This window comes from Pristiophorus japonicus, chromosome 17, assembly GCF_044704955.1.
Source record: "Pristiophorus japonicus isolate sPriJap1 chromosome 17, sPriJap1.hap1, whole genome shotgun sequence".
Classification (NCBI taxonomy): Eukaryota; Metazoa; Chordata; class Chondrichthyes; family Pristiophoridae; genus Pristiophorus; species Pristiophorus japonicus.
The window spans coordinates 110,417,934-110,445,239 of NC_091993.1; the positions used below are offsets into that span (position 1 = coordinate 110,417,934).

General features: G+C 42.9%; 1 protein-coding gene across 1 annotated transcript in view; it reads left to right on the plus strand.

The window, feature by feature from the left end:
• The window catches only part of sort1a (sortilin 1a), a 93,102-nt gene that overhangs the window by 35,473 nt on the left and 30,323 nt on the right, over nucleotides 1–27,306 (plus strand). Inside the window, exons 7-14 of the mRNA XM_070859048.1 lie at nucleotides 3,278–3,327; nucleotides 4,564–4,691; nucleotides 13,490–13,634; nucleotides 15,530–15,685; nucleotides 18,094–18,200; nucleotides 21,346–21,448; nucleotides 22,559–22,730; nucleotides 24,717–24,907. Of these exons, the coding sequence (XP_070715149.1) occupies nucleotides 3,278–3,327; nucleotides 4,564–4,691; nucleotides 13,490–13,634; nucleotides 15,530–15,685; nucleotides 18,094–18,200; nucleotides 21,346–21,448; nucleotides 22,559–22,730; nucleotides 24,717–24,907 (1,052 nt within the window). The remainder of the gene's footprint in view (nucleotides 1–3,277; nucleotides 3,328–4,563; nucleotides 4,692–13,489; nucleotides 13,635–15,529; nucleotides 15,686–18,093; nucleotides 18,201–21,345; nucleotides 21,449–22,558; nucleotides 22,731–24,716; nucleotides 24,908–27,306) is intronic.

A 27,306-nucleotide genomic window follows, 5' to 3' on the forward strand; every position in this document is an offset into this window, starting at 1 on the left:
TCAAATCCTACCTTAAACTGAACGGACAATTAAGAAATCGGCGCAGGTAAGTAAGTAAGGACCTGCATCCAAGCACCAAACATTGCAAATACAAGTTTAAATAACTCATTAAAAATAAAGAACTCGGGTAAATAATTGAACAACAAATAAAGACTTATAGTAAATCTTACCTTGACTCGAACTCGGCCGGGGAAGGCAGCACAGGCCTGTACCGGAGGCCATTCGGCCTGGGAAAGGGGCGGCCGGCAAAGACTCATCGGGAAGCTGAAAGGAGGGGGAGGAGAGGCTCGGCTGGCTGGGCTCGGCACGCACCGGCAAGCCCTTCGGCGGGGTGGGGGAGCACGCAAAGCAGAGCGACCGAACGTGACATCGGTGGTGGTGGTGGGGGGGGGGGCGGGGAATAGAGGAGGGGAGAGAGAGAGCGCTGCTACTGCGCATGCACGAACACCAGACCCGACGCCACTGCGCATGCATGACGCTGCCGGCACTGATTTCGGCGCAGGGCTGTAGCTCCACCCCCCACTGTTTAATCTGCGCTGTGCCACGGCACTCCAGACTCTTCAGAATGGCCAAGATGGGGCCATTTTTTTCCAGCGCACAAAAACGGCGCATAAAGGGTAAGTATGCCAAAAAAATGGGTTGGCCAAAATTGGGCCCTAGGTGAGGTAAGGCTGGAAGCAGGTGACATTGAGGTGGAAGGAAATAATCTTGGTGATGGATAGGATGTAGTCTTTGAAGTCACCTCACATCTGTTGAATGCACCATCTGGTGGCTGGGGTTGCACAAAATAGCTTGGTCTTGCCAATGTTAAATTGAGAAGGGTTGTGATTTAAACATGACTATATTGGAAAAGCAGGTATGACAGCACAGTGGTGTTTGTAGAGTCGGGTGATATCAGCATATGTATGGAAACTTAGCTCATGCTTATAGATAATGTCACAAAGAAGCAACGTGTGAAACAAACGGGTTAAATTTTGGGACTGAGGTGACCATGTGTGAAAAAATTGCTTTGCTAGAGTTGTGCTTTCCCTGATGAGGTAAGAGTGGAACCAAGCAAGTGTGGTCCCATAGAGATGGACCACAGAGGAAAGAGAGCATTAGTGATTGACCATATAGAATGCTGCAGAAAGCACAAGAGAAGATGAGGTGTCAGTCACAAAGATTACCAGTGATTTTGACTAGGGTGGTCTTGGTGCTGTTGGCAGGCCAGAAACCAGATTGAGGTGAGCATGGGGCTGAGTGGTGATGGTGTGGTGCAGAACCTTGAGACCAAAGACAGGCTAGGGGATAAGGTAGTAATTAGAAAGGGTGGAGGGGCTCAGGAAAATCTTTTATAAAGGATTTTTTGGTGGAAGTGCATACAAAAAAACAAATTGGCTATATCAATGAGCATTAAAAGTAAAGAAAAGTAGTTGTATTGGGGTAGAATTTGCCCAGTACAGATTTCTGGCGCACTCACCAGAGGTGCGCCGCTTTTGTCCGCCTCGATGTGCTCCAAAAATCTTCGGGCTGATTTTGGCCGCTCCCCAGCCTCTCCTCGATGGTGGCGTAGCGTGGCCACTGGATTCGGGGGCAGAGCCAGGTCCCGACGCTGAAAACAGTGCCGGGACCTCTGCACATGCACGCTAGAGTGTGAGCGCATGCGCAGTGGCTCCTCATCCCCAGAATCTGAGAATGTGTGGGAGGCGCCCAAGTGCGCCGCCCCTATCCCTGGCCGAATGGTCTCCCTCATCGGCGGCCCACTGTCTTCAAGGGCCATGTTTTGGTAGGACTTCTATTTTTTTATTATTGATTGATTGCTTATTACTTTGGCCTTGGTGCTTTAGGTGCAGGGTTCCTTCTATTTTTTTATTAATTAATTGCTTATTACTTTTTGTGCTTTATTTAGTGCTTTGTAAGTCTTTGGGCTAGGTGCAGGCCCTCTCAGCTTCCTTGTATATTTTATTATTGAATGTTTATTTTTGTGCTTTGTTTAATGCTTGGTGCTTTAGAATGTACTTACCTGCACTGATTTCTTAATTCGCCAAGGGTTTTCTGTGCGTGCCACAAGTGGCCACGTACGCTAGCCTAAGCTAGTTTGGAGCAACTGTTAGCTGTCCAAACTGGCTTAAATGGCCAAAACAGGTGTAGGTGGCTGGTAACGCCCCCTTTGGGGGGGGGAAAAAACTAAACTAAGAAAAATCCTAACTAACTCACTCACACTGGCGCAAATTAAATGTGCAGAATGGGGATTTTTAATATACTCCAGAAAAAACAGAGCAACTCCTGGCCAAATTTGGGCCCGTTGGAGAGGTTGAGGAAGCAGGTGTTTAGTGTTATGAAGATAAGCGTGGGGAAAAGCTACAAAGTGACATGCAATTGGTGCCGGGAAGGAGGAAGTTAAGAACGGGTGACTGGTTAGAAGATGGTCTTAATTTTGGTGACGCAGGGAATCTGAGAGTTTCTCATGTTTTTGGATGGAGGGAGTAGTGGAAGTGGGTTGCAGGAGGCTGTAAAAGGGGGCTTGAGCTATCCTTGCCTTTGAGGATAATCCATACTAGTAGAGGATTTAGCTGTGGAGGGTGTTAGTAATATTGCTTTCTATGTGCAGACTGAGAAAATACTGTAGTTTCTTTTTTCTTAAAGGGAATAAATAGTAAATTTGACTCCATGACCGTGCTCTAATATCAGTAGAGTTCATCACTCCGATTGGTACTTCATCCAAAGGGTTACTTGTCATTGTATTGGGGCTATTATATTTTCAGTGCATTTGTTATAAGCTTGAACCACTACTCGCTGTATAATTTGAAGAACATGTAGGAATTGCATTTAGCTACTAGACTGGTTATTAGAACAGAAATTTGTACCCGACATTATTCTGCGTACTTTCTACAACAAGACTGAATTTCCTGTCTTCTCTAATTTCAGCCAAGAAAAATACTTTTTTTAAGCTAATATTGTTTGCTAAAATTGGTCTCCAAATATGTAAGCGAGTTCCCTTGTGTATCAGATTCACTCTAAGGGGAAAACTGAGCATGTAAAATCAGTGACTCCATTTAATAACTAAATTCATGCAGATGTAGATAAGTTAGTTTGAAGTGAATTTGTACATGATTTCTTGTTTATGAAACAGATTTGTAGTGTTTGGCTATTATGAACACCCTATCGTTTTGTTTTTTTTGGAAGTACTTCCTCTTCCCTGCCCTTCCCCCCCCCCCCACCCCCCCCAAATGTTGTATGATTTAAATCTTGTATGGTAAGCATTATTTTCCATTTGATTGTCTTCGCTTTATTCCAGGGGACAAGATGACACTATTTTCTTCACAACCCACCCCAATGGATCTTGTAGTAAGTTAGTCAATAATATACATTTTTACTTAGTTAATAAAAATTCTACTTTGCAGTACTTTAGAAAGATTTGTAGGATTATAATTTTGTTGTAATTTTTAGTTTTCACAGTATAGCATTGACACTTTCACCATCTATTGTGTCCCTTTCATTTTGTGCTACTTTTAATTTTACTTTTCTTGCTACTTTGGAAGCTTGTAGGGATTTGTTTTTATCCACTAACTGTTCATTTGGCACATCTATGAAATATGATTTGTGTAGAAATGTAATCCTAGCAAATTATGCTGCATGTAATTGCTTGTGCAAGTAATACAGAAATACATTTTCTCTTCTTTCCACAATTAATCTAACATTTGCCCTTAAAAGGATTGGAAGTGCACTGATATTTACCCAATTCTGGTTACAAAAGTCGCATGCAACTGCCCTGGAGCTGGCTCAAGAGAAGCCATCATTCGGCAAATTGGAGTAAAACTGTGCTGGGTAAACCGATACATTAAATGGAGAGGTGGTCAGCAGCAAAAACATAAACTCCAGACCATTTCAAGTTCTTCTGAATCAGGATTTTTACTCACTTTGTTTTTGTTTACAATTTAAAAAAATTTGGTTTACAAAAAACATGCCTTTTGTTCAATTTGTAGCAACAGTTATGTGGGAACTTCAGTGCAGCTTAAAGCAGACTTAAACCCTTGCAGTTTTTTTTAAAAGGCTTCTGTAAAAGTGAACAACTAGTTTTATGTGCTTTGAATTTTGCTCTCTTCACTGGACTGTTACATGTATGCATGAGTTGCATTCAAAAAAACTGCAGATAATCGGTTTAATTGTGTGGACTTGCTGTCAGGATAACATTGTTAGTACCTGTGTCCCAGAATCTGTATATCAGTGATAATGCTGGAAAGCATTAAAGCTGTGCATGTTTCTTAGTATGTGAATGCTGGTTAACAATGTCGGCTGTTTTTATTTGTTGCTTTACTATGGTAATTGCCCATTGGGAACATCTAAAGTATCTTAACCCCATGTAGCTTCCTATTCAGTAGAAAAGCCTAGGTTTTGGTTTCTAGTTGATAAAGAATGTTTAAATAGCTGACCAGCTTTTAAAGCTTGTATTTGTTCAATTAAGCTGGGTCCAAAGCATTAACTATTTGAAATGTTTTATTAAAATTATTCGTGTAAGTAATCTAGTCTGGATTCTGTTTCTAATATGTATGGAAACTGAAGATGCAGTTTATTTGTGTTTAGCTGCAAGGGGCCTGTTAGAACTTAAAAGAACAGATGATTTTGGAAAATCATTCAAAACTGTTGGATCAAAAATTTACTCATTTGGACTCGGAGGACGTTTCCTCTTTGCTTCTGTTATGACTGATAAGGTAAAGACTTGTGTAACTGAAATTTTCAGAAATATGTATGTGAACAATTACTAGCTTTATGGTCACTATAAAAAAATATTTATTTTTTATAATTTGGCTGTTGAAGGCATATTCTCTTTTTTTCATCTTCCAAGCCATGATGCAACAATGGGAGAGTAATTTGTTCCCAGGTCATCGCAAATGCCATGAGGAAGTGAGAGCAGCTAGGTAATGACTTGCCCTTTTGAAAGCACTTCAGTAATATCGAAGCAGTTTTCCTCAGCAGCCTGAGAAAACAGCTAGGGAGGGAGATTTTGCTAACTGGTTTTGGTTGCTATTTAGCAACTCCTGTTGAAGATGTGTATATATGGTAATTGGGTGAGAATAGAATCAGACTTGCCTGTCATGCCTGATCTAGATAGTCAATAAGTGTACAGGCGCTCCCTGTCTAGTCTCGCATGTGAATAATTGCAACTTGCATGTGGTACTGGAAGGTGACTGACTCATGTAGAACTGTGCACCCGAAAAGAGTCATTGCCTGAAGTTTAGGAGGGGAGACAAAAAAATTGATGTAATAATAAGTAATTGAGCAGATATTGAAAGTTATCTGCAGTTTCAACACCTTTTTCAAAAAAAAGTTGAGCTCAACCATGTTGAAACTGTGCCACTCCAGAACTGAGATACTATTCCCAATCAATCGACAGAAAATAAAACATACACTACTTGCATGTTCAGCATTGTATTTTCTTTAAGCTATTATCCCCTTTATTCTTTTTGTACTGCATAATCCATTTTCAGTTGCAGGAATAAAAGTATAAATATTTTTTATGCTGAAAACATTTGTACAAAATCTAGTTCATATTTATGCGCAAATATTTTAAAACCTTGTTAAAGCAAACTAGAGATCTACAAAATAACTTTTAGTAGACACACAACATAATTGAATTTGAAGTACTCTATTTACTATAGTGTGCTTTGTGGAGGTGATTATTAGAGGGTATTAAGTTGCTATAACAATATTTTAATGTGTGTGACAATTTTTCTATCTGCATATATAAATATCAACATTAAAAACACATCAAAGTTTTAAGAAACCCTGGTGTTGACCTGTTTATTTAAGCATAGTTACAGAAGGAAGCTTTACTGCCCAAGATTTTGTATCCTAAAATAATGTCTGGTTCGAAACATGGAAACATAGGGCCCAAGTTTCCGGCCGCGCCTAAAACGGCGCAGCCCCGACCTGGCCGGCAGTTTTTCGCGCCACAAAGTGCGCCTAAAAAAAACTTCCGTATTCTCCGGCTCCCTTGCTGGTCCTCTTGAGTCGGGCGCGGCGCAGCACGAGCTGTAGGGGGCGGAGCTCGGTCCCTGCGCTGAAAACAGTGCCGGGACCTCTGCACATGCGCGTTACAGTGGGTGCGCATGTGCAGTAGCTCCAGGCACCCAAAACTGTGGGAGGGGCCCGAAGCATGCAGCCCCTAGCCCTGGCCGAATGACCTCACTGGGGGGCTGCGTGCATAAGGCTGCCTCCCACGCCCAGCTCCTGCTTCCTCCTGACCCGACCCAGACTCGACTCCCGCCCCCGGACCGGACCGGACCTGAACCCCCGGACTGGACACGACCCGCGCTCGCCCGCCCCCCCCCCCCCCCCCCACCCGACCTGACCTCCCTCCTCCCCCCGCCCCACCCCCTGACCCGAAATGACCTCCCTCCCACCGACCCGACCCGCGCTCCCTCTGCCCGCCCACCCCCCACCCGGACCGGACCCGACCTGACCTCCTTCCCCCCCGTCCCCGACATGAACCGACCCGACCTCCCTCTGCCCGACCCGACCCGACCTGAACCGACCCGACCCGCGCTCCCTCCCTCCCCGAACCAACCCGACCTCCCTCCTCCCCCACCCGACCCGTGCTCCCGACTGCCCCCCCGAACCAACCCGACCTCCCTCCTCCCCCCTCCCCCCTCCCCCCCGCCGACCCGACCCGCGCTCCCCCCGACCCGACGCCACCTACCTGTAAATCTGGCCCGGCCCATTCAGCCTCCCCCTCCCCCCCCCCCCTCTCCTTCCCCCCCCCCCCTCTCCTTCCCCCCCCCCCCTCTCCTTTCTTCCCCCCCCCTCTCCTTTCTTCCCCCCCCCCTCTCCTTTCTTCCCCCCCCCTCCTTTCTTCCCCCCCCTCTCCTTTCTTCCCCCCCCCTCTCCTTTCTTCCCCCCCCCTCTCCTTTCTTCCCCCCCCCTCCTTTCTTCCCCCCCCCTCTCCTTTCTTCCCCCCCCCTCTCCTTTCTTCCCCCCCCCCTCTCCTTTCTTCCCCCCCCCTCTCCTTTCTTCCCCCCCCTCTCCTTTCTTCCCCCCCCTCTCCTTTCTTCCCCCCCCTCTCCTTTCTTCCCCCCCCTCTCCTTTCTTCCCCCCCCTCTCCTTTCTTCCCCCCCCTCTCCTTTCTTCCCCCCCCTCTCCTTTCTTCCCCCCCCTCTCCTTTCTTCCCCCCCCCCTCTCCTTTCTTCCCCCCCCCCTCTCCTTTCTTTTCCCCCCCCTCTCCTTCTTTCCCCCCTCTCCTTTCTTTCCCCCCCTCTCCTTTCTTCCCCCCCCCTCTCCTTTCTTTCCCCCCCCTCTCCTTTCTTTCCCCCCCTCTCCTTTCTTTCCCCCCCCCTCTCCTTTCTTTCCCCCCCCTCTCCTTTCTTTCCCCCCCCCTCTCCTTTCTTTCCCCCCCCCTCTCCTTTCTTTCCCCCCCCCTCTCCTTTCTTTCCCCCCCCCTCTCCTTTCTTTCCCCCCCCCTCTCCTTTCTTTCCCCCCCCCTCTCCTTTCTTTCCCCCCTCTCCTTTCTTCCCCCCCTCTCCTTTCTTCCCCCCCCTCTCCTTTCTTCCCCCCCCTCTCCTTTCTTCCCCCCCCTCTCCTTTCTTCCCCCCCCTCTCCTTTCTTCCCCCCCCTCTCCTTTCTTCCCCCCCTCTCCTTTCCCCCCACCCCTCTCCTTTCCCCCCACCCCTCTCCTTTCTTTCCCCCCACCCCTCTCCTTTCTTTCCCCCCACCCCTCTCCTTTCTTTCCCCCCACCCCTCTCCTTTCTTTCCCCCCACCCCTCTCCTTTCTTTCCCCCCACCCCTCTCCTTTCTTTCCCCCCACCCCTCTCCTTTCTTTCCCCCCACCCCTCTCCTTTCTTTCCCCCCACCCCTCTCCTTTCTTTCCCCCCACCCCTCTCCTTTCTTTCCCCCCACCCCTCTCCTTTCTTTCCCCCCACCCCTCTCCTTTCTTTCCCCCCACCCCTCTCCTTTCTTTCCCCCCACCCCTCTCCTTTCTTTCCCCCCACCCCTCTCCTTTCTTTCCCCCCACCCCTCTCCTTTCTTTCCCCCCACCCCTCTCCTTTCTTTCCCCCCACCCCTCTCCTTTCTTTCCCCCCACCCCTCTCCTTTCTTTCCCCCCACCCCTCTTCTCCTTCTCCTCCTCTCCCCCCTTCGTCTGTGTTTCTGACAGACCGAGAGATAGAGACACACGCACTGGGGGGTGGGGGGGGGCATCCCAGCACGCTGTTGGAGGGCTCCCGGTGCTGCATTCGGTAAGTAGAAAATGTTTTATTTATTGATTTAAAAAAAACATTATTTCTTATTAATTATTTTTGATTGATTTATTGATGTTTTTATCATTTATTATTGACGATGGCTCTTTATTTGTAAAACTGAAGTGTTTAATGTTTGTAAACTTCCCTTTAAACCCCCCCCCCACATTCCCTACGCCTGATTTGTAACTTACGCCTGATTTTCTAAAGTGTAGACAAGGTTTTTTCGAGCGTACAAAAATCTTCACTTACTCCATTCTAAGTTAGTTTGGAGTAAGTTTTCACTGCCCGAAACTTTGAAAACAGGCGTAAGTGGCCGGACACGCCCCCTTTTGAAAAAAAATTTCTGTTCCAAAGTGAAACTGTTCTAACTGACTAGAACTGGAGCAAACTAAATGCCGAGAATTTGAATTTCTAAGATACTCCGTTCAATACCAGTTGCTCCAAAAAATCAGGAGTAAATAGAAAATAGGTGCAGGAGTAGGCCATTCGGCCCTTCGAGCCTGCGCCATCATTCAATAAGATCATGGCTGATCATGCAACTTCAGTACCACTTTCCTGCTTTCTCTCCATAGCCCTTGATCCCTTTAGCCGTAAGGGCCATATTTAACTCCCTCTTGAATATATCCAATGAACTGGCATCAGCAACTCTCTGCGGTAGAGAATTCCACAGGTTAACAACTCGCTAAGTGAAGAAGTTTCTCCTCATCTCAGTCCTAAATGGCTTACCCCTTATCCTTAGACTGTGTCCCCTGGTTCTGGACTTCCCCAACATTGGGAACATTCTTCCTGCATCTAACCTGTCTAGTTCCGTCAGAATTTTATGTTTCTATGAGATCTCCTCTCATCCTTCTAAACTCCTGTGAATACAGGCCCAGTCGATCCAGTCTCTCCTCATATGTCAGTTCTGCCATCCTGGGAATCAGTCTGGTGAACCTTTGCTGCACTCCCTCAATAGCAAGAACGTCCTTCCTCAGATTAGGAGACCAAAACTGAACACAATATTGTAGGTGATGCCTCACCAAGGCCCTGTACAACTGCAGTAAGACCTCCCTGCTCCTATACTTAAATGCCCTAGCTATGAAGGCCAACTTACCATTTGCCTCCTTCAACGCCTGCTGTACCTGCATGCCAACTTTCACTGACTGACGTACCATGACACCCAGGTCTCGTTGCACCTCCCCATTTCCTAATCTGCCGCCATTCAGATAATCTGCCTTTGTGTTTTTGCCCCCAAAGTGGATAACCTCACATTTATCCACATTATACTGCATCTGCAGTGCATTTGCCCACTCACCTAACCTGTCCAAGTCACCCTGCAGCCTCTTAGCAACCTCCTCACAGCTCACACCGCCACCCAGCTTAGTGTCATCTACAAACTTGGAGATATTACACTGAATTCCTTCATCTAAATCATTGATGTATATTGTAAATAGCTGGGACCCCAGCACTGAGCCCTGCAGCACCCCACTAGTCACTGCCTGCCATTCTGAAAAAGACCCGTTTATCCTGGCTCTGCTTCCTGTCTGCCAACCAGTTCTCTATCCACATCAGTACATTACCCCCAATACCATGTGCTTTAATTTTGCACACCAATCTCTTGTGTGGGACCTTGTCAAAAGCCTTTTGAAAGTCCAAATACACCACATCCACTGGTTCTCCCTTATCCACTCTGCTAGTTACATCCTCAAAAAAATTCTAGAAGATTTGTCCAGCATGATTTCCCTTTCATAAATCCATGCTGACTTGGACCGATCCTGTCACAGCTTTCTAAATGCGCTGCTATTTCATCTTTAATAATTGATTCCAACATTTTCCCCACTACTGATGTCATGCTAACCGGTCTTTAATTACCCATTTTCTCTCTCCCTCCTTCTTTAAAAAGTGGTGTTACCTTAGCTACCCTCCAGTCCATACGAACTGATCCAGAGTCGATAGACTGTTGGAAAATGATCACCAATGCATCCACTATTTCTAGGGCCACTTCCTTAAGTACTCTATGATGCAGACTATCAGGCCCTGGGGATTTATCGGCCTTCAATCCCATCAATTTCCCTAACACGATTTCCCGACTAATAAGGATTTCCTTCAGTTCCTCCTCCTCACTAAACCCTCGGTCCCCTAGTATTTCCAGAAGGTTATTTGTGTCTTCCTTCGTGAAGACAGAACCAAAGTATTTGTTCAACTGGTCTGCCATTTCTTTGTTCCCCATTATAAATTCACCTGATTCTGACTGCAAGCGACCTACGTTTGTCTTCACTAATCATTTTCTCTTCACATATCTATAGAAGTTTTTGCAGTCAGTTTTTATGTTCCCAGCAAGCTTCCTATTTCCATATTCCATTTTCCCCCCTCCTAATTAAACCCTTTGTCCTCCTCTGCTGAATTCTAAATTTCTCCCAGTCCTCGGGTTTGCTGCTTTTTCTGGCCAATTTATATGCCTTTTCCTTGGATTCAAACACGATCCTTAATTTCCTTTGTTAGCCACGGTTGCGCCACCTTCCCTGTTTTATTTTTTACTCCAGACAGGGATGTACAATTGTTGAAGTTCATCCATGTGATCTTTAAATGTCTGCCATTGCCTATCCACCGTCAACCCTTTAAGTATCATTCGCCAGTCTATTTTAGCCAATTCACATCTCATACCATCGAAGTTACCATTCTTTAAGTCCAGGGCCCTAGTGTCTCAATTAACTGTGTCACTCTCCATCTTAATAAAGAATTCTACCATATTATGGTTCCTCTTCGCACAACAAGATTGGTAATTAGTCCTTTCTCATTACACATCACCCAGTCTAGGATGGCCAGCCCTCTAGTTGGTTCTTCGACATATTGGTCTAAAAAACCATCCCTAATACACTCCAGGAAATCCTTCTCCACCGTATTGCTACCAGTTTGGTTAGCCCAATCTATATGTAGATTAAAGTCGCCCATGATAACTGCTGTACCTTTATTGCACGCATTCCCTAATTTCTTGTTTACTCAACTTCACTACTACTGTTTGGTGGTCTGTACACAACTCCCACTAGCATTTTCTGTCCTTTGGTATTCCGCAGCTCCAATCATACAGATTCCACATCCTCCAAGCTAATGTCTTTCCTTACTATTGTGTTAATTTCCTCTTTAACCAGCAATGCTACCCCACCTCCTTTTCCTTTCTGTCTGTCCTTCCTGAATGTTGAATACCTCTGGATGCTGAATTCCCAGCCTTGGTCACCCTGGAGCCATGTCTCCGTGATGCCAATTATATCATATTTGTTCATTGCTGCCTGCGCAGTTAATTCGTCCACCTTATTACGAATACTCCTCGCATTGAGGCACAGAACCTTCAGGCTTGTCTTTTTAACACACTTTGCCCCTTTAGAATTTTGCTGTAATGTGGCCCTTTTTGATTTTTGCCTTGGGTTTCTCTGCCCTCCACTTTTACTTTTCTTCTTTCTATCTTTTGCTTCTGCCCCCATTCTACTTCCCTCCGTCTCCCTGCATAGGTTCCCATCCTCCTGCCATGTTAGTTTAACTCCTCCCCAACAGCACTAGTAAACACTTCCCTTCGGACATTGGTTCCAGTCCTGCCTAGGTGCAGACCGTCCGGTTTGTACTGGTCCCACCTCCCCCAGAACCGGTTCCAATGTCCCAGGAATTTGAATCCCTCCCTTCTGCACCACTCCTCAAACCACGTATTCATCTTAGCTATCCTGCAATTCCTAATCTCCTGCTGGCTGCTCCCCGACTGTTGTGCCTTTTATAGGCTGCCTCCTCAATCTCTCGTTATTCAGTTCTGTGAAGAGATCTGACTTAAACAACATTTATGTACATTATAGTACTAAATAACCCACTCTGGGTAACTATTAATATGCCCTCAAACTGCAAAATTGAACATGACCTGCTGAACTACTAATGGCCAGAAAGTTGCAATGCTTGAAAACTCAATTGGATACTTCTGGAGTGCTACTAGCGTTTCTTACGAAAGAATATCTTGTACTTTAATTATTTGAATCGAATTGAGGCATAGCTCAGTGTACAAGGTGGTTGATTATGAAGCTTTTATTTACTAATAGAGTTGGGTTCATACTTCCTCATAGCCTTCCTTCCTGCTGTAGTAACTTAATGTAGCTGTAATTCAGTGTGCATTCAAATATAGCCAATTGTAAATGTTATTTATCCAGCACCCTCTGGCCAACATCTGAGATGATATAAAATTCAATATGCTAAAATAGCACTGATCCTTGCAAGCTGTACTCCATATATGCAGTGCTGTTTTGATGAATTTCATCAAATCCCATCAGAATTCCTATCGTAAGTTATTATGAATAAATCCTCATCCAGGTGCTCAACTATGTAGCCTAGCATCTTATCTGATCATTAGTGTCTTTAATTTGTTGGTATCTCCTAATGTTTCCTAAATTTTAAGATGGGGTAAGAGAAATACTATGTAGTACCATTCATTGGGGCAGACTTTTGATGTGTTTTTATAATCCTAAAGAAGTATAGAAAGTGGAATTCTCCATCTTAAATTTCAACTTGTTCAATAAGGAAAATCTAATAATCTGTTTCTAATCAAAAAATGTAGCCGTGTGTTCATCTATAAACTTTCACAATTGTCAAATAATAAATGTTAGTGAATAAAGATCCGTGGATGGAAATTTAACTAGGACAGTTTAGGTTGGATTAGATGTTCTTGTAAGAGAATTTAAATTTTTTTTAGTGAGCAAGGCAAGATAGAGACTAGAATTGCAGTTTCCAGTTACAATCCTAAGTTATGCATTTCTGATCACACTCCATTGCAAAATAGTAAACTTGACTTTGAAGTAGCAATTTTTAGAATATTTTCTTGGGATTTTTATACGTATGCATTTGTAGAGTGGTATATTGCAGCTTTAAACTATTTTTTGCAGTTTAGATAGATCAGTTAAGCCATTGGTTGACTAATGTTTGTAAACCAATATTTCTGATAAAATTATATAGCCTGTTAAGTACTGTTCAATAAGATACAGCTTGGAGAATTCAATTAGATGCAATTTGGAGAATTCAGTACATTGGGACTATCCAGGATTTTTTTTTTGAAAAAGGTGCAAGCACTCCTAGAGAGAGCAAGCGAGAATTTACCTATCTTGTGTACTTTTTGGATTGGGATATCAAAAGTAACATTGAAAAAATGATGGTCCCTTAAATTATGTATAATGAATTCATATTAATCTGTTTGATTTTGTTTGTAATCTTTGGATTTTTCTCAGCATTACGGCTATTAGAAATGTTTCTATTTATATTGTCACTTATAGGCCAGTTTAAGGGCACTCCATGTGTCCTTGGATATGGGAGACACCTGGAATATGGCACAGTTGCCTCATGTAAGCGCTGAACAGTTCTACTCCATACTGGCTGCAAATGATGACATGGTATTCATGCATGTCGATGACCCTGGTGGTAGGTGTTGAGGTTGAATGTTAATTTATAAGAAATTCCTGTTCTGTAGTGTTTTAGTTGGAATGGTGGGTGTAGATGATGGCAGAAAAGTATTTAAGTACAGATGCGAGAGAAAAATTAACATAAAGCTGATGTTGAAATTTCGCTGTCTGAATTATTAGATCTTCGAAGCCAATATCCCTTGTGTTGTCTGAAATGACCTGGTATGATATATTTTTGGAAGGCGAAAATTGGAAGTTGCATCCTAATTCTTTACAAGTTTGTTTTAAATTGGGGAGGGGGTGGTCTGACTTAATAGTCAAGCTCCATCTTTAAGGATGTTGCTTAGTAGGTTAAAGATCATTAAAAAAATATTACCAGTATCACCCAATTAATAGAGGCTTTTCTGGAAAAGTTATGCATGTTTCAGAAATGAAGCGGAAAGAAAGCTTAACTGAATTTTACTAGCGAACTACAATCTTTAACAATGCTGAGAAAAGACGATAGTTAAAATCTCCTTTTTTGCTTTGAGATTTTTCATTATTGATTTTATTATAACAACCCTGGGCTGAACTTCTGATCCCATATCTTCTTTATTACAATGATTGCCTATTTCCACTTCTGTAACATTACCTGCCTCTTCTGATGAAACTTTCATCCATGTTTTTGTCACCTCCAGACTTGACTATTCCAATGGTCCCCTGAGCGACTTTCCATTTTCCACCCTCTGTAAACTTCAGTTAATCCAAAACTCTGCCCGTATCCGCCCGCTCATCCATCACCTAAGTTCTTGCTGACGTAGAATGGCTCTCAGTCCTCAATGCTTCCAATTTAAAATTCTCACTTTAAAAAAAAAAAAATAATAATTTCATGGCCTAGCCCCTTCGACAATCCTGCAACACTCTTCCCCTTTCAAGTTCTCCATTCCTCTGACTGTGTACATCTCTCCTCCCTTCGCCTCACCATTGGCAGCTGTGCCTTTAGCCATCTTGGCCTACACTCCCTCCCTAAATCCCTCTACCTCTCCGCTGCCCTTGCTTTTTTTTAATAAAGATTTTTTAAATCTACCTCTGATCAAACTTTTTGTATACTGCTCCTAAAATCTCCTTTGTCTGATTACATCTCTGTGAAGCACCTTGGGACGTTTTTCTGTTAATGGTGTTGTATCGATCCAAGTTGATTTGACACCCAAAGTGATGATTTTGAAGAGCCACCAAGTTAAACCTTCATTGGTAGTATCTTGAATCACTTAAGTTTGTTAGTTAATGGCTTTTATTATGGTAGGTGTCATGGCTCCATTTGTAGACTTGGACTAAAATTTAAATGTCTGTAAATTATGAAAAAAACTGTTGTATTTATAATAGAACAGTATCTGAAAGAAATTGCAGCTTTTACATTTTAGTAAAACTGTTCTGTATTGATCAAATTGAAGGATATCAATAGGGAATAGAAATACTATTATAGTTTCGGCACTCATTGTCTGCATCAAACATTCCCAGATCAGGTATAGAATGAGTTTGGTGCAGGTTTAAGCTTCACCTGTGTTTTCCTCCCAAAATTTATAATTAACCACAGATGACTGTCACCACAATATGAATGTTCTATCTCCATGCAACACAGTTTGTCTTGATTTTATTTTTTGCTGTGAACATGAACTGGATTGAGGCTGTTCACATTGATTTAGGGCCCTTGTAGCAATCCGGCTTAATTTTATCTCACCGGTCTGCACTGATTCAAACTCTGATCCCAGGAGTGAAGGAGCTGATTTCAAAATCAGTACATTGCCCAGTCTCCTTAATTTAAACAATCCTATAGATGTTACACAAGATCATCGTACACTTGTAACCTTTTGCATTAAATGTTTTTTTCTTTCTCTTCCTCCCTCGCACCCCCCCCCCCCACCTCCCCCCATATAGATACGGGATTTGGCACAATTTATGTTTCAGATGATCGTGGAATAGTGTATTCTAAATCTCTTGAGAGACACTTGTACACAACGACAGGAGGCGAGACAGATTTCACAAATGTTACTTCATTGCGTGGAGTATACGTTAGTAGTGTACTTGCTGAAGGTAAGTAAAACATACTTGCGTTTCTTAAAACTTGATCTGATTTAGAAGTATAAACATGCACACTTTCATTTTTATAATATGTAAAATTGAAAATAATAAATGATATTTATTCAATCTTATAAACTTCATATATTTTTAATGTTCCATTGCCAGGCTAAAACATACTGCATCTTTAAATGAAAATGAAGTTCTAGCCAAAGAAATCTGTTTACACCGGTGGTAAACAAGCAAAAGACACTTGGATAATATTTTGATTTGTTTTTATGGGATGTGGGCACTGCTGGCAAGGCCATCATTTATTGCCCAGCCTTAATCGCCTTTGCGAAGGTGATGATGAGCCTTTGTGATAGGATTATTTTTTGATTGTGATGCATTAGTTTGGGTTCTTCCATGCAGTAGACCGCTGCTCAGTGAGCCAGTTTTATATTTATTAGATGTATTGAGAACTTAATTTGGATGCTTACAGGACATATCACGATTATTTGGGAACCAGTGAAGTCCTAAGGGTGCTTGTTTAATGGGAATTGTTTCGCCCTCTCCCTACCCTGCTTCATGAGATGGCCTGAGCTGCTTTCTGATCCTTTGTGATTGGCTAATGAGCCACAACTTGTGAAGCTAAGCATTTGGGGCTCTAGTGATTTGGCAAAGAGCCAGAAAATACCATTGGGAGTTATACAGTAAGTGAAAATGTCTGTCAGTCAAAGATTGCAACTCCATTTGGAATTAATTTGTCATTGCTGGTACTCACCACTAGCCTTATTTAAAAGAAAGACTTGCATTTGTATAGCGCTATTCATGACCACCAGATGTCTGTGTTTTACAGTCAAAGAAGTACTTTTTGAAGTGTAGTTACTGTTGTAATGTGGGAAACAAGGCAGCCAATTTGTGCACAGTAAGCTCCCACAAACAACAATGTGATAATGACCAGATAACAGCCCCAAGTTTCCACACGCGGCAAAACAGGCGCCCCTCTGAGCTGGGCGCCTGTTTTTCGCGCCGAAAATGGCGCCTGAAAAAAAACGCGCTATTCTCGAGCGCTTTGCAGCTCGATGTCTGCTTGGCGCAGCGCCCAGGGGGCGGAGCCTACCACTCGCGCCGATTTTGTAAGTAGGAGGGGGCGGGTACAATTTAAATGAGTTTTTTTCGTGCCGGCAACCCTGCGCGTGCGTGTTGGAGCGTTCGCGCAAGAGCAGTCTGAAGGAAACATTGGCACTCGGCCATTTTAAAAAGTGCTGCAGAAAAAGTGAAAATTTGTTTATTGAACCCTTGCAAAGGCTTGTATTTTAATTTTCTTGATATTTCTGTGTGTGAGGGAGTGCATTCTGTAATTAAAGATAGACTGATAAACGGGACACATGCACTTGTTTGAGACTATTCAAATTCTTTGTAGCTGTTCAATTTTTAACATTTTTTTAATAAAACCACATTGCCCTTCCATGATCAGCACTGAGGCTTCTTGCAGCTTTCTCCCCCTGCCGTCCGTCGGGCCCGACGGCAAACGGCTGCCTCAAGTAATGAGGCTTCCTGCAGCCTTCTCCCTGCCTCTCCCTGCCGTCAGTCGGTCCCGACGGCAAACCGCTGCCTGAAAGGCCTGCCTGAAGCACTTTCACACAGGTAGGAACATGGTTTATTTAATCTTTTCTTTGCTTAGAAATTTTTATTCAGGTTGGATTTATTTGTATAAGTATAACGAAGGATTTATTGTAGAATGTAATGACTTCCCTTCCTACCCCCCCCCACCTCGTTCCCGACGCCTAATTTGTAACCTGCGCCTGATTTTTTAATGTGTAGACAAGGTTTCTTCAAGCCTACAAAAATCTTCACTTGCTCCATTCTAAGTTAGTTTGGAGTACGTTTTCACTGTGGAAACTTTCAAATCAGGCGTCAGTGGCCGGACACGCCCCCTTTTGAAAAAAAAATTCTGTTCAAAAGTGAAACTGTTCTACCTGACTAGAACTGCAGAAAACTTAAATGTGGAGAATTCCGATTTCTAACATACTCCGTTCTCCACCTGTTGCTCCTAAAAATCAGGAGCAAATCATGTGGAAACTTGGGGCCAACATGTTGATGGATAAATATTGGCAGGACACTGGGGTTAACTCCCCTGCTCTTCTTCAAAATAGTGTCATGGGATCTTTTGTGTCCACCTGAGAGCAGACAGGGCCTCAGTTTAACGTCTCATCTGAAAGTCGGCACCTTCAACAGAACAGCACTTCCTCAGTACTGCACTGGAGTGTAAGCATAGATTTTTGTGCTCAAGTGTCTGGACAACGTCTTGAACCCACAACCTTCTGACTTTGGGGCGAGGGCGCTATCCACTGAACCACAGCTGACACATTTAGTTCTCAAAATCCAGGGAAAACTGGTCTTGTCTTGACTGTTATATAGCATCTTAATTTTCTTTTTAGATGGTTCTGTTCAGTCTGCTATTACATTTGATCGAGGAGGAGAGTGGAAGCCCTTAAGAAAACCAGAGAATAGTGATTGTGATTCGACTGCCAAAAATAAGGATGAGGTGAGTATGTGCCATAAATGTGTGTATTGGTATAGCTGAGACCTCTTGACTGATATGTGATAAACATTCTGCTGAAGTCGTCACTGTGCAGCATATTAAGTGTGATTTTTTTTTTTTAATACAGTTCAAAACTGCCACTTTGAGAAATGTTTAGAATAGAACATGCTTTCTGACTAGCTTACAGTGAGTGTACTTTACAGATAAGAGGGCAAAATGGCTTAAAATGCCATTATAACTGCTAAACAGGAATGGTTTGCCTGAGCACTGAACTTGTTAATATACTAGGAATATGGTTGTTATAACGTAGAAATATTCTGTGTTCGGACTCAGTTCTATAGAAGGCTATTGATATCTTATTATAAATTATGGTGTGATGCACAGATTTTATACCAGAATTACACTGCCTCCAGTGCCTTGCGGCATCCTATATTGACGTATGCAACACTGCACCTCTACGCGTGCAGATCTCTGCTTCCAGGCAGTTGACTTTTTTTAATGACTTAAACGTGGGCAAAAGTAAAACTTTTCATTATTGTTCCATCTTTTTAATATTTATAAAGTTCTTGACATCTAATGGATGCCTGAGTACTTTTAAAATGCAGCTTCATGCCAGGCTAAATTATACTACACGTGGTGTGCAGTTGTACCTACCTGAGGTAGTCTCAACTCTTGCTTTACTGTTCTGGAGTTGGATTGCCAACCCCAACTCCCAATTTGTACTGTTGGAGAAGATAGGTGTTCTTAGTTCTAATTTACTCCTCAAATCAATAGGAATCTTAAGCTTGGAATATCGGGTATCTCAGATTTATGAAATATGCAGCGCATGTATAATAGTACATGAATATACCCTTAAACGGCAGTACTTCCAAGGAGGATCATATAATTATGGTAGGGAGTGGGCAGCGAATGGCTGCAATGCACCTCAGGTGTATGGTAGCATGGTATGGACCGAAGCCTTGGTGCTACTGGTTGAAGCGTTTTCAGTTTTTATTTCAAATCTCCAGCATCCCATAGTACATTACTTTCTTTACTATTTAGAGAACACTTGTAGTTTAATTGCTACCAGCAGGAAAGTGATGGGGCCAGTGAAGCAGCTCCTGAAGAATTTTCTACTGCATCTGAGCTAGTTAAGCATCAAATGTGTGCCTGCACACATGCAGTGATGCTCTGTTTAACCTGGCTTACATATTCTTCCTAACAGAACATTGTCTGTTCATCCAAGGAGTCTGCCTCATCCTGTAGGAGTGTGTAAATGATGGCAGGGAAACATATTGGGCTGTAATTTGCAGTCCCTACAGGTGCGTTGGAGGTGTGCACGCACCCGTATGCGAAGTGTATGCGTGAAAACCCGGAACTTGCGATCTGTCAAGAATCATCTTCATGGTTTGCATGCATCCCTGCCCAGCTTCAGGCCTACTTTTACCATTGTAAAACTTTTAAAGAACAGAAAATTAACTTTTTTTAATATTTAAACATTTTAAAACCTGTGAAATAAGGTAAGTTTACTTTTAGCCCCTTTAAAATCTGTAAATTTATTTTTCAAAATTAAATTTTTGTTTTAAATATTTAATTAAATTCCATTTTGATTTTAAATGTCATGTTTTTTTTAAATTTCTTTGTACATCTTTTTTGGGGGTATTCCCATTCATACTTATGGTGATTCCGTGCATACAGAATCCTTAAGTAAAAATGGGGATCTCTCCTTTCATTGGTTGGGCCGGCCCACGTGATCCCAGAGTTGCTTGCGAACCCCATGCACCCCCGGGATACGTGGGCCTCTACATAGTCCTATGCATTGAGGTCCAAGAGCGCAATTGTCCGAACCTCCGGGATCATCAGGTAAGTTCATAGATTTTTTGCTGGTCGGAGGCCCCGATTGCAAATTAAGGTCAATAATAACTTGTGGGAGATTAGTGAGAGAATGTTTCCCGCTGTGGGGGGAATCTAGAACTAGGGGCCATTGGTTCAGAATAAGGGGTCGCCATTTAAGACGGAGATGAGGAGGAATTCCTTCTCTGAGGGTCGTGAGTCTTTTGAATTCTTTACCCCAAAGAGCTATGGAGGCTGAGTCATTGAATATATTCAGGGTGGATTTTTGAACTGAGTCGTCGAGGGTTATGGGGAACAGGCAGAAAAATAGAGTTGAAGCCAAGATCCGATCAGCCATGACCTCATTGAATGGCTCCAAATGTTGTGCTGTAGGCATCAGCACAAATCCATTGTGAAGTTAAACTGTGGGTAGGTCTTCCACCCTGTTCTACAGTTTAATATCAGTAGTGTGTGGTCGGAGTCCTATATTTGATACCTTCTGCTAGACTTGCTGTTTGAGAGGTAGGAGTATAGTACTAGCAATCCAGTGTAATAGGACATTAGTTTGGATACATGACAGTTTAGCACATTTGCGTATTTTAAATATGAAGATTGGGCTTTGTATTTTAAAGTAATATTTTCAATGAATTCTAAGAAAATGACATGCTGTGCAAATATCTGGGAATAGTGATCTGCGTTCCAGCAGCATAGAAACTTGCTCACATTGTTCAGGTTTCTTAGTATTCGTACTCCAATTAGCACACAACTTCTTTCATAGAAATTTTGACCTTGCCCCCAGAATTAAATATATTGGAGTAGGAATAAGAGCATTAAACCCAGTTATATCTCAACAGAGTAAACTTGGGACTAATAAACTGTGTCCGTCTTCACAATCATATTACTTTAATGTAGTTTGAGCTTTTTTGACTGAAATGATGCTTCAAGGAAGTTCAAATCCCAATAATATATTACAGCTGGTGAATTTAAGATTTTCTTTACTTTGATTTAAGAACTGTATTGGTTAAGAACTGTAAGAGTGCACAAGGAATTTAGTAATGTTAACATGTTAGTGGGATACCAGGGAAAATTCTGGCTTTGTAATGAGATTCACTGTATATAAACCAATTAAAATATTTGTGTTGAATATTCCAATTTTTACAGTGCTGAGTTCATTTAATAAAATGTTGTCTGAAGTTATCCTGGAGTATTTTTGTTGAACTGATGTATTACATCTTGCTGTCTCCTAAATTTTAATGCTTTTAAAATGTTTTTTTCTTAGTCTGACAAATTGATTCATGGTTGAGCAGTTCTAACTTTTGTCTTTGAATCTCCACAGTGTAGTCTGCATATCCATGCATCCTACAGCATTTCCCAGAAGCTGAATGTACCAATGCCACCACTGTCTGAGCCAAATGCAGTCGGTCTGATCATAGCACATGGTATTAAGCTATTTGACTTTTTTGTTCTGTCAATTATTTTATAGCTTTTCATATTCTTCGACACTTAGATTGCTATTTCACTGAAGAATGCATTTTTCGATTTTATTTTCTGACCATGCTAACGATACTGAAGTTTACTGCTTCGAGCATGCCTGTAGTTCATTTGATAAATGGTTTATTTTAAAAGCTTTCTCTTCCCCTCTTTTCCACTGTCCCCCAAAAGTCAAAACTCCTTTTCAGGTCTTCCCATGGCATACATTGCTTCCTGGTCAAAAGGAGAGGTGAGCTGCTCATGGGCCCTGCCAGAGCTTTTGTATAACTGGCAGGATCTGCACCAGAGCAGCCCCGGCTACTTTCTGCCTGATATCCTCCTAAAAGAACAGGATCCATTCGTATGTGATTGTTCATAAATTTTATTTGTAGATTGCACTTTTATAACCATGTTGTATTTGTACAGTTAAATGTTGTCATTTACTTTTTGCAGATGTTGGGCACACAGAATATTAATGGTGTAGATCAATTAGAGGACAACGTAACCAAAATGTTGTTATGGGAGGAATGGGTTCATGCTAATATCTTCATTTTTGGATCAATTCAGTAGTTTTGCTAAACAGTGACAAGAATGTCAAATGAAACAAATACTTTCTTAGACAGCAATGTAACATTAATTGCAGCTTCGATTTTTTTTTTTAACTGCCAAGGTTGGAAATTTGAAATGCTGCTCTTAGCATCTGAAGAGAAAAAGATGGACTAACATTTTGAATGGAGACTCTCAGAATATTAGCCTAATAACATTTAATCCTATTGCTGTTGCAATTTTAGGAATGTCCCCCATTCTGTAATTGGAATTTTCCAGCTATTTCTGGCATTGCTGAAAAGGAAGGCATGTTAAGGATAAAATGGGAATAATATTCAATATAATTTAATATTTTACATTGTTAACCTCACCTAGTCTTTACTGTTAATGATCCTGTTCAGATTTAGTGTTGCAGCAGCGTGCTGGGAGTGCAAAATACTCTACAATGAGATTTTGTTTTGGGGAAGCAGCTGCTGCTGTTCAGTTTTTAAAGTCACCCCACATTTATTACTTTTGTCTTTTGCCATTTCTAGGCAGTGTTGGGGATGCAATTTCTGTAATGATACCTGATGTGTATGTGTCTGATGATGGTGGATATTCCTGGTTTAAAGCTTTAAAGGGGCCCCATTACTACACTATTTTGGACTCTGGAGGCTTGATAGTTGCGGTGGAGCACAATGAGTATAACAGTGTCAAAATGATAAAGTAAGTATTGCTTGGTAACCAACACCTGCACTACTTTGCAGTCACAACTGACCAATCAATAGACTTTCCAACATAGTTGTGAAATGATACGTTTAATTGTCAATCCCTTGCATTTCTATAATTCTACTGGATCTGTCTCCTGAAGACTTCTGGTAAATACATACATTTGTTTCATACATTTTAGACTGGATTTTCTTATTGATGCAGAGAGATCTGGGGGGTGTATGTCGACAAATCTTTGAAGGTGGCAGAACAAGTTGAGAAGGCTGTTGAAGCATATGGGATCCTTGGCTTTATTAAGAGGTATAGAGTACAAAAGCAAGAAAGTTATGCTAAACCTTTATTTAAAAAAAAATTGTTCCTCCACTCAAGTATTGTGTTTGATTCTGGTCACCATACTTTAGGAAGGATGTCAAGGCCTTGGAGAGGGAGCAGAAGAGATTTACCAGAATGGTACCAGGGATGAGAGACTTCAATTATGTGGGGAGACTGGAGAAACTGGGGATGTTCTCCTTGGAAGAGATTTGATAGAGGTGTTCAATTCATGATGGGTTTTGATCAGAGTAAATACAGAGAAACTGTGTGCCAGAAGGGTTGGTAACAATGGACACAGATTGGCAAAATAATCCGAGACGATATGAGAGAACTTTTTTACACTGAGTTCTTGTGATCTGGAATGCATTGCCTAATAGGGTCATGGAAGTGGATTCAGTGGTAACTTTCAAAAAGGAATTAGATAAATACTTGAAGGGAAATATTTTACAGGGCTATGGAGAAAGAGCAGGGGAGTGGGAAAATTTGAAAGGTCTAGCCCCTCCACAGAACCATCCCCATAGCCCAGCATTGCAGTGTGCCTGCAAGGAAATAGTGAAATTTCAGGCCACAGCTGCCCGTTGCTGTCGTCGTATGAGCCCAATCCTATGCTGCTTGGTAGCCACAGGTGTCCTTGCAGCAGATAGTAAAATTGTGCATCTGTCTTTCTGCTGACCCAGACCGAGCTCCCTACAATCAGTGCCAGGTAGGTGTGCCAGGATCCACAGAAAGGGCTGGCATCTTGGCCGGTGGCAAAAGTCAGTCAGGCTGTTGACCACAGTGGCATTCCTTCTTTCACACATTACTTCTGAAAGCATGGCGTGCTGTGATTGCAATTCTTCTGGGAAACATGAAAGTTAGCCACGCATTCACATACCTCGGGGTTGGTATTGGAAGTTTGCTGGCGCATCTTATTTTGGGAACAAAAATCTCTACCAGCATTTCTGACCAAGCAATATCATGTCACTTCCGTCTGTAGATGTGGGTACTGGCAGGTAGACGCAGAGTGTCTCTATAGCTTGATCTGTCTGGCATCCCTTTGTAGCTTCCATTTCAGACATGTCAGGTGGGGATTTCCTTTTTGAGGAAACCTTTGGTGGTGTTGGAGGGGGAAAAAAGTCTTACTAAGGAGGAGGGGGAGCAAAAAATAATTGTTGAGAAATTTGATTTCACTTGTTACATAACGTGATTATATTCACAACAGTAATTTATATTAGACCAATGAAACCATGCTTTTGAGGTTGTAAACTCATTTACCCCAGTTACCTGCTTTCTCTGCATATCTCACAGTCCCTCTTTTTTGTCTAGATTTACTCTGAAACTTACTGAACTTTTGGATGAAAATTTCAGCCTGACTTTCTTAGTGCTAACTTCATTTTTTTAATCTCCTCTGGTATTTGAACTTCTTGCAATAGTGAACAATTTGCCTAAATCAAATTTTGTCCAGCCCAATTGGAATTTTGAAAATCTCATTGATATTGTTTGATTCCAGTTCATATAGAGTATTTGTGCATTATTGACTACATTTTCCAGATATTTGGAGAATAGAGTGGGAATTTGGCAAGCCCTAAATAAGGGGAGGGACTTGGTTGTGATACTCCTGCATTTTTGATAAAATATAAAAAACAATCTTTTGAAGTTTGCTTGTTTTATGTAAGTTGCTTTGATTCCTAGGTTTTCTATTGATGAAGGCCAGTGCTGGTATTCATATCAATTCACCGACAAGCCTATTGTATTTACTGGCCTTGCATCGGAACCAGGTGCTAAATCGATGAACGTCAGTATCTGGGGATATGTGGACCTCATAATTACGCAACATTGGGTATCTGTCACCATCGACTTTGAGGAGCTCCTAACAAGAGATTGTGAGTTCAGACTCAATGAGGTTGAGAATCAATAGATATAGATTAATTAATTCATAGTTTTGTTGAATTTGACTTGATTTTATTGTTTTCACTGCCAGGACCACTCGACTCCACATCTCATCACAGCCTTGGTCCAAACATGGACAAAAGAGCTGAATTCCAGAGGCGAGGTGAGAGAGAATGCCCTTGGCATCGAGGCAGCATTTGAGCGAGTGTGACATCAAGGAGCTATAGTAAAGTTGAAGTGGGGGTGGGGGCAAACACTCCACTGGCTGGAGTCATACCTAGCACAAAGGAAGGTGGTTGTTGAAGGTCCATCATCTTAGCCCCAGGACATTGCTGCAGGCGTTCCTCAGGGCAGTGTCCTAGGCCCAACCATCTTCAGCTGCTTTATCAATGACCTTCCCTTCATATAAACTCAGAAGTGGGGATGTTAGCTGATGATTGCACAGTGTTCCGTTCCATTCGTAACTTCTCAGATAATGGCCCCAAGTTTCCACATGATTTGCTCCTGATTTTTAGGAGCAACTGGTGTAGAACGGAGTATCTTAGAAATCGGAATTCTCGTCATTTAGTTTGCTCCAGTTCTAGTCAGTCAGAACAGTTTCACTTTGGAACAGAATTTTTTTTTCAAAAGGGGGCGTGTCCGGCCACTTACGCCTGATTTCAAAGTTTCGTGAGTGAAAACTTACTCCAAACTAACTTAGAATGGAGTAAGTGAAGATTTTTGTACGCTCAAAATCCTTGTCTACACTTTAGAAAATCAGGCGTAGGTACAAATCAGGCGTAGGGAATGTGGGGGGGGGGAGCGGGAGTCAGGTCGGTGTCGAGTCGGGTCGGGAGGAAGTAGGAGCTGGCCGTGGGAGGAGCCTTATTCATGCAGCCCCAGTGAGGCCTTTCGGCCAGGGCTAGGGGCTGCGTGCTTCGGCCCCTCCCACACAGTTTTGGGCGCCTGGAGCTACTGAACATGCGCGCCCACTGTAGCGCGCATGTGCAGAGGTCCCGGCACTGTTTTCAGCGCAGGGACCTGGCTCCGCCCCCTACAGCTCCTGCTGCGCTGCGCCAAGGGCCAGAGGCCCTGCAGGGAGGTGGAGAATCTGAAGGTTTTTTTTAGGCGCACTTTGTGGCGCGAAAAACGGGCGTCCAGGTCGGGACTGCGCCATTCTAGGCGCGGCTCGAAACTTGGGCCCAATGAAGCAGTTCATGCCCGCATACAGCAAGACCTGGATGACATTCAGGCTTGGGCTGATCAGTGGCAAGTAACATTCGTGCCACACAAGTGCCAGGCAATGACTGTCTCCAGCAAGAGAGAGAGTCTAACCACTGCCCTATGATATTCAACGACGTTGCCATCACCAAATCCCCCACCAACAGCCTGGGGGGGGGGGGGGGGTGGTCACCATTGACCAGAAACTTAACTGGACCAGCCACACACACATTGTGCTTACAAGAGCAGGTCAGAGACTGGGTATTCTGCGGCTAGTGTATCACCACCCGACTCCCCAAAGCCTTTCCACCATCTACAAGGCACAAATCAGGAGTGTGATGGAATACACTTCACTTGCCTGAATGAGTGCAGCTCCGATATCATCCAGGACAAAGCAGCCTGCTTGATTGGCACCCTATCCACCACCTTAAACATTCTCTCCCTCCACCATCGGTGCACTGTATGGGGAATGTGTGCACCATCTACAAGCTGCACTGCAGCAACTCGCCATGGCTTTGAAAGCACCTCTCAAACCTGCGACCTCTACCATCTAGAAGGGCAGCAGGCACCTGGGAACACCATCACCAAGTTTCCCTGCAAGTCCTGAATTGGAAATATATCGCCATTCCTCCATCGTCGCTGGGTCAAAATTTGGAAACTTCCTCCCTAACAGCACTGTGGGAGTACCTTCACTGAATAGACTGCAGCGGTTCAAGAAGGTGGTTCACCACCACCTTCTCGAGGGAAATTAGGGATGGGCAATAAATGCTGGCCTTGCCATTGATGCCTACATCCCAAGAATGAATTTAAAAAGAAAAAATGAACTTTGTGCCCTAACTAACTTCAAGTTTGTTCACCAGTGCTGCGTAGCCTGATATTTACTTGCGTAATTTTAAAGCTTTCACTGGAATATTTTCTTTTTGCAGCTTGTGGTTGCAGTTGTTTCGGCCAAGGTCTGTTTAAAGTGATTTCCTTGCTGGGATGGATTTGATTAATACATTTCTGGTTTATGGTGTTTGGTGCCCTCATGATGAATGCATGTTGCTGGAGAGAAAGATTACTTGAGCTGTTGTCAAATGTGGATACTGTACACACCAACCCATTTTAATATTGTCCTTGGGAACATAGCAATTTTTATGTTACAAGGAATGTTGGTGTGAATTCTAGAATCTAAATGTACATTGTAATAGCT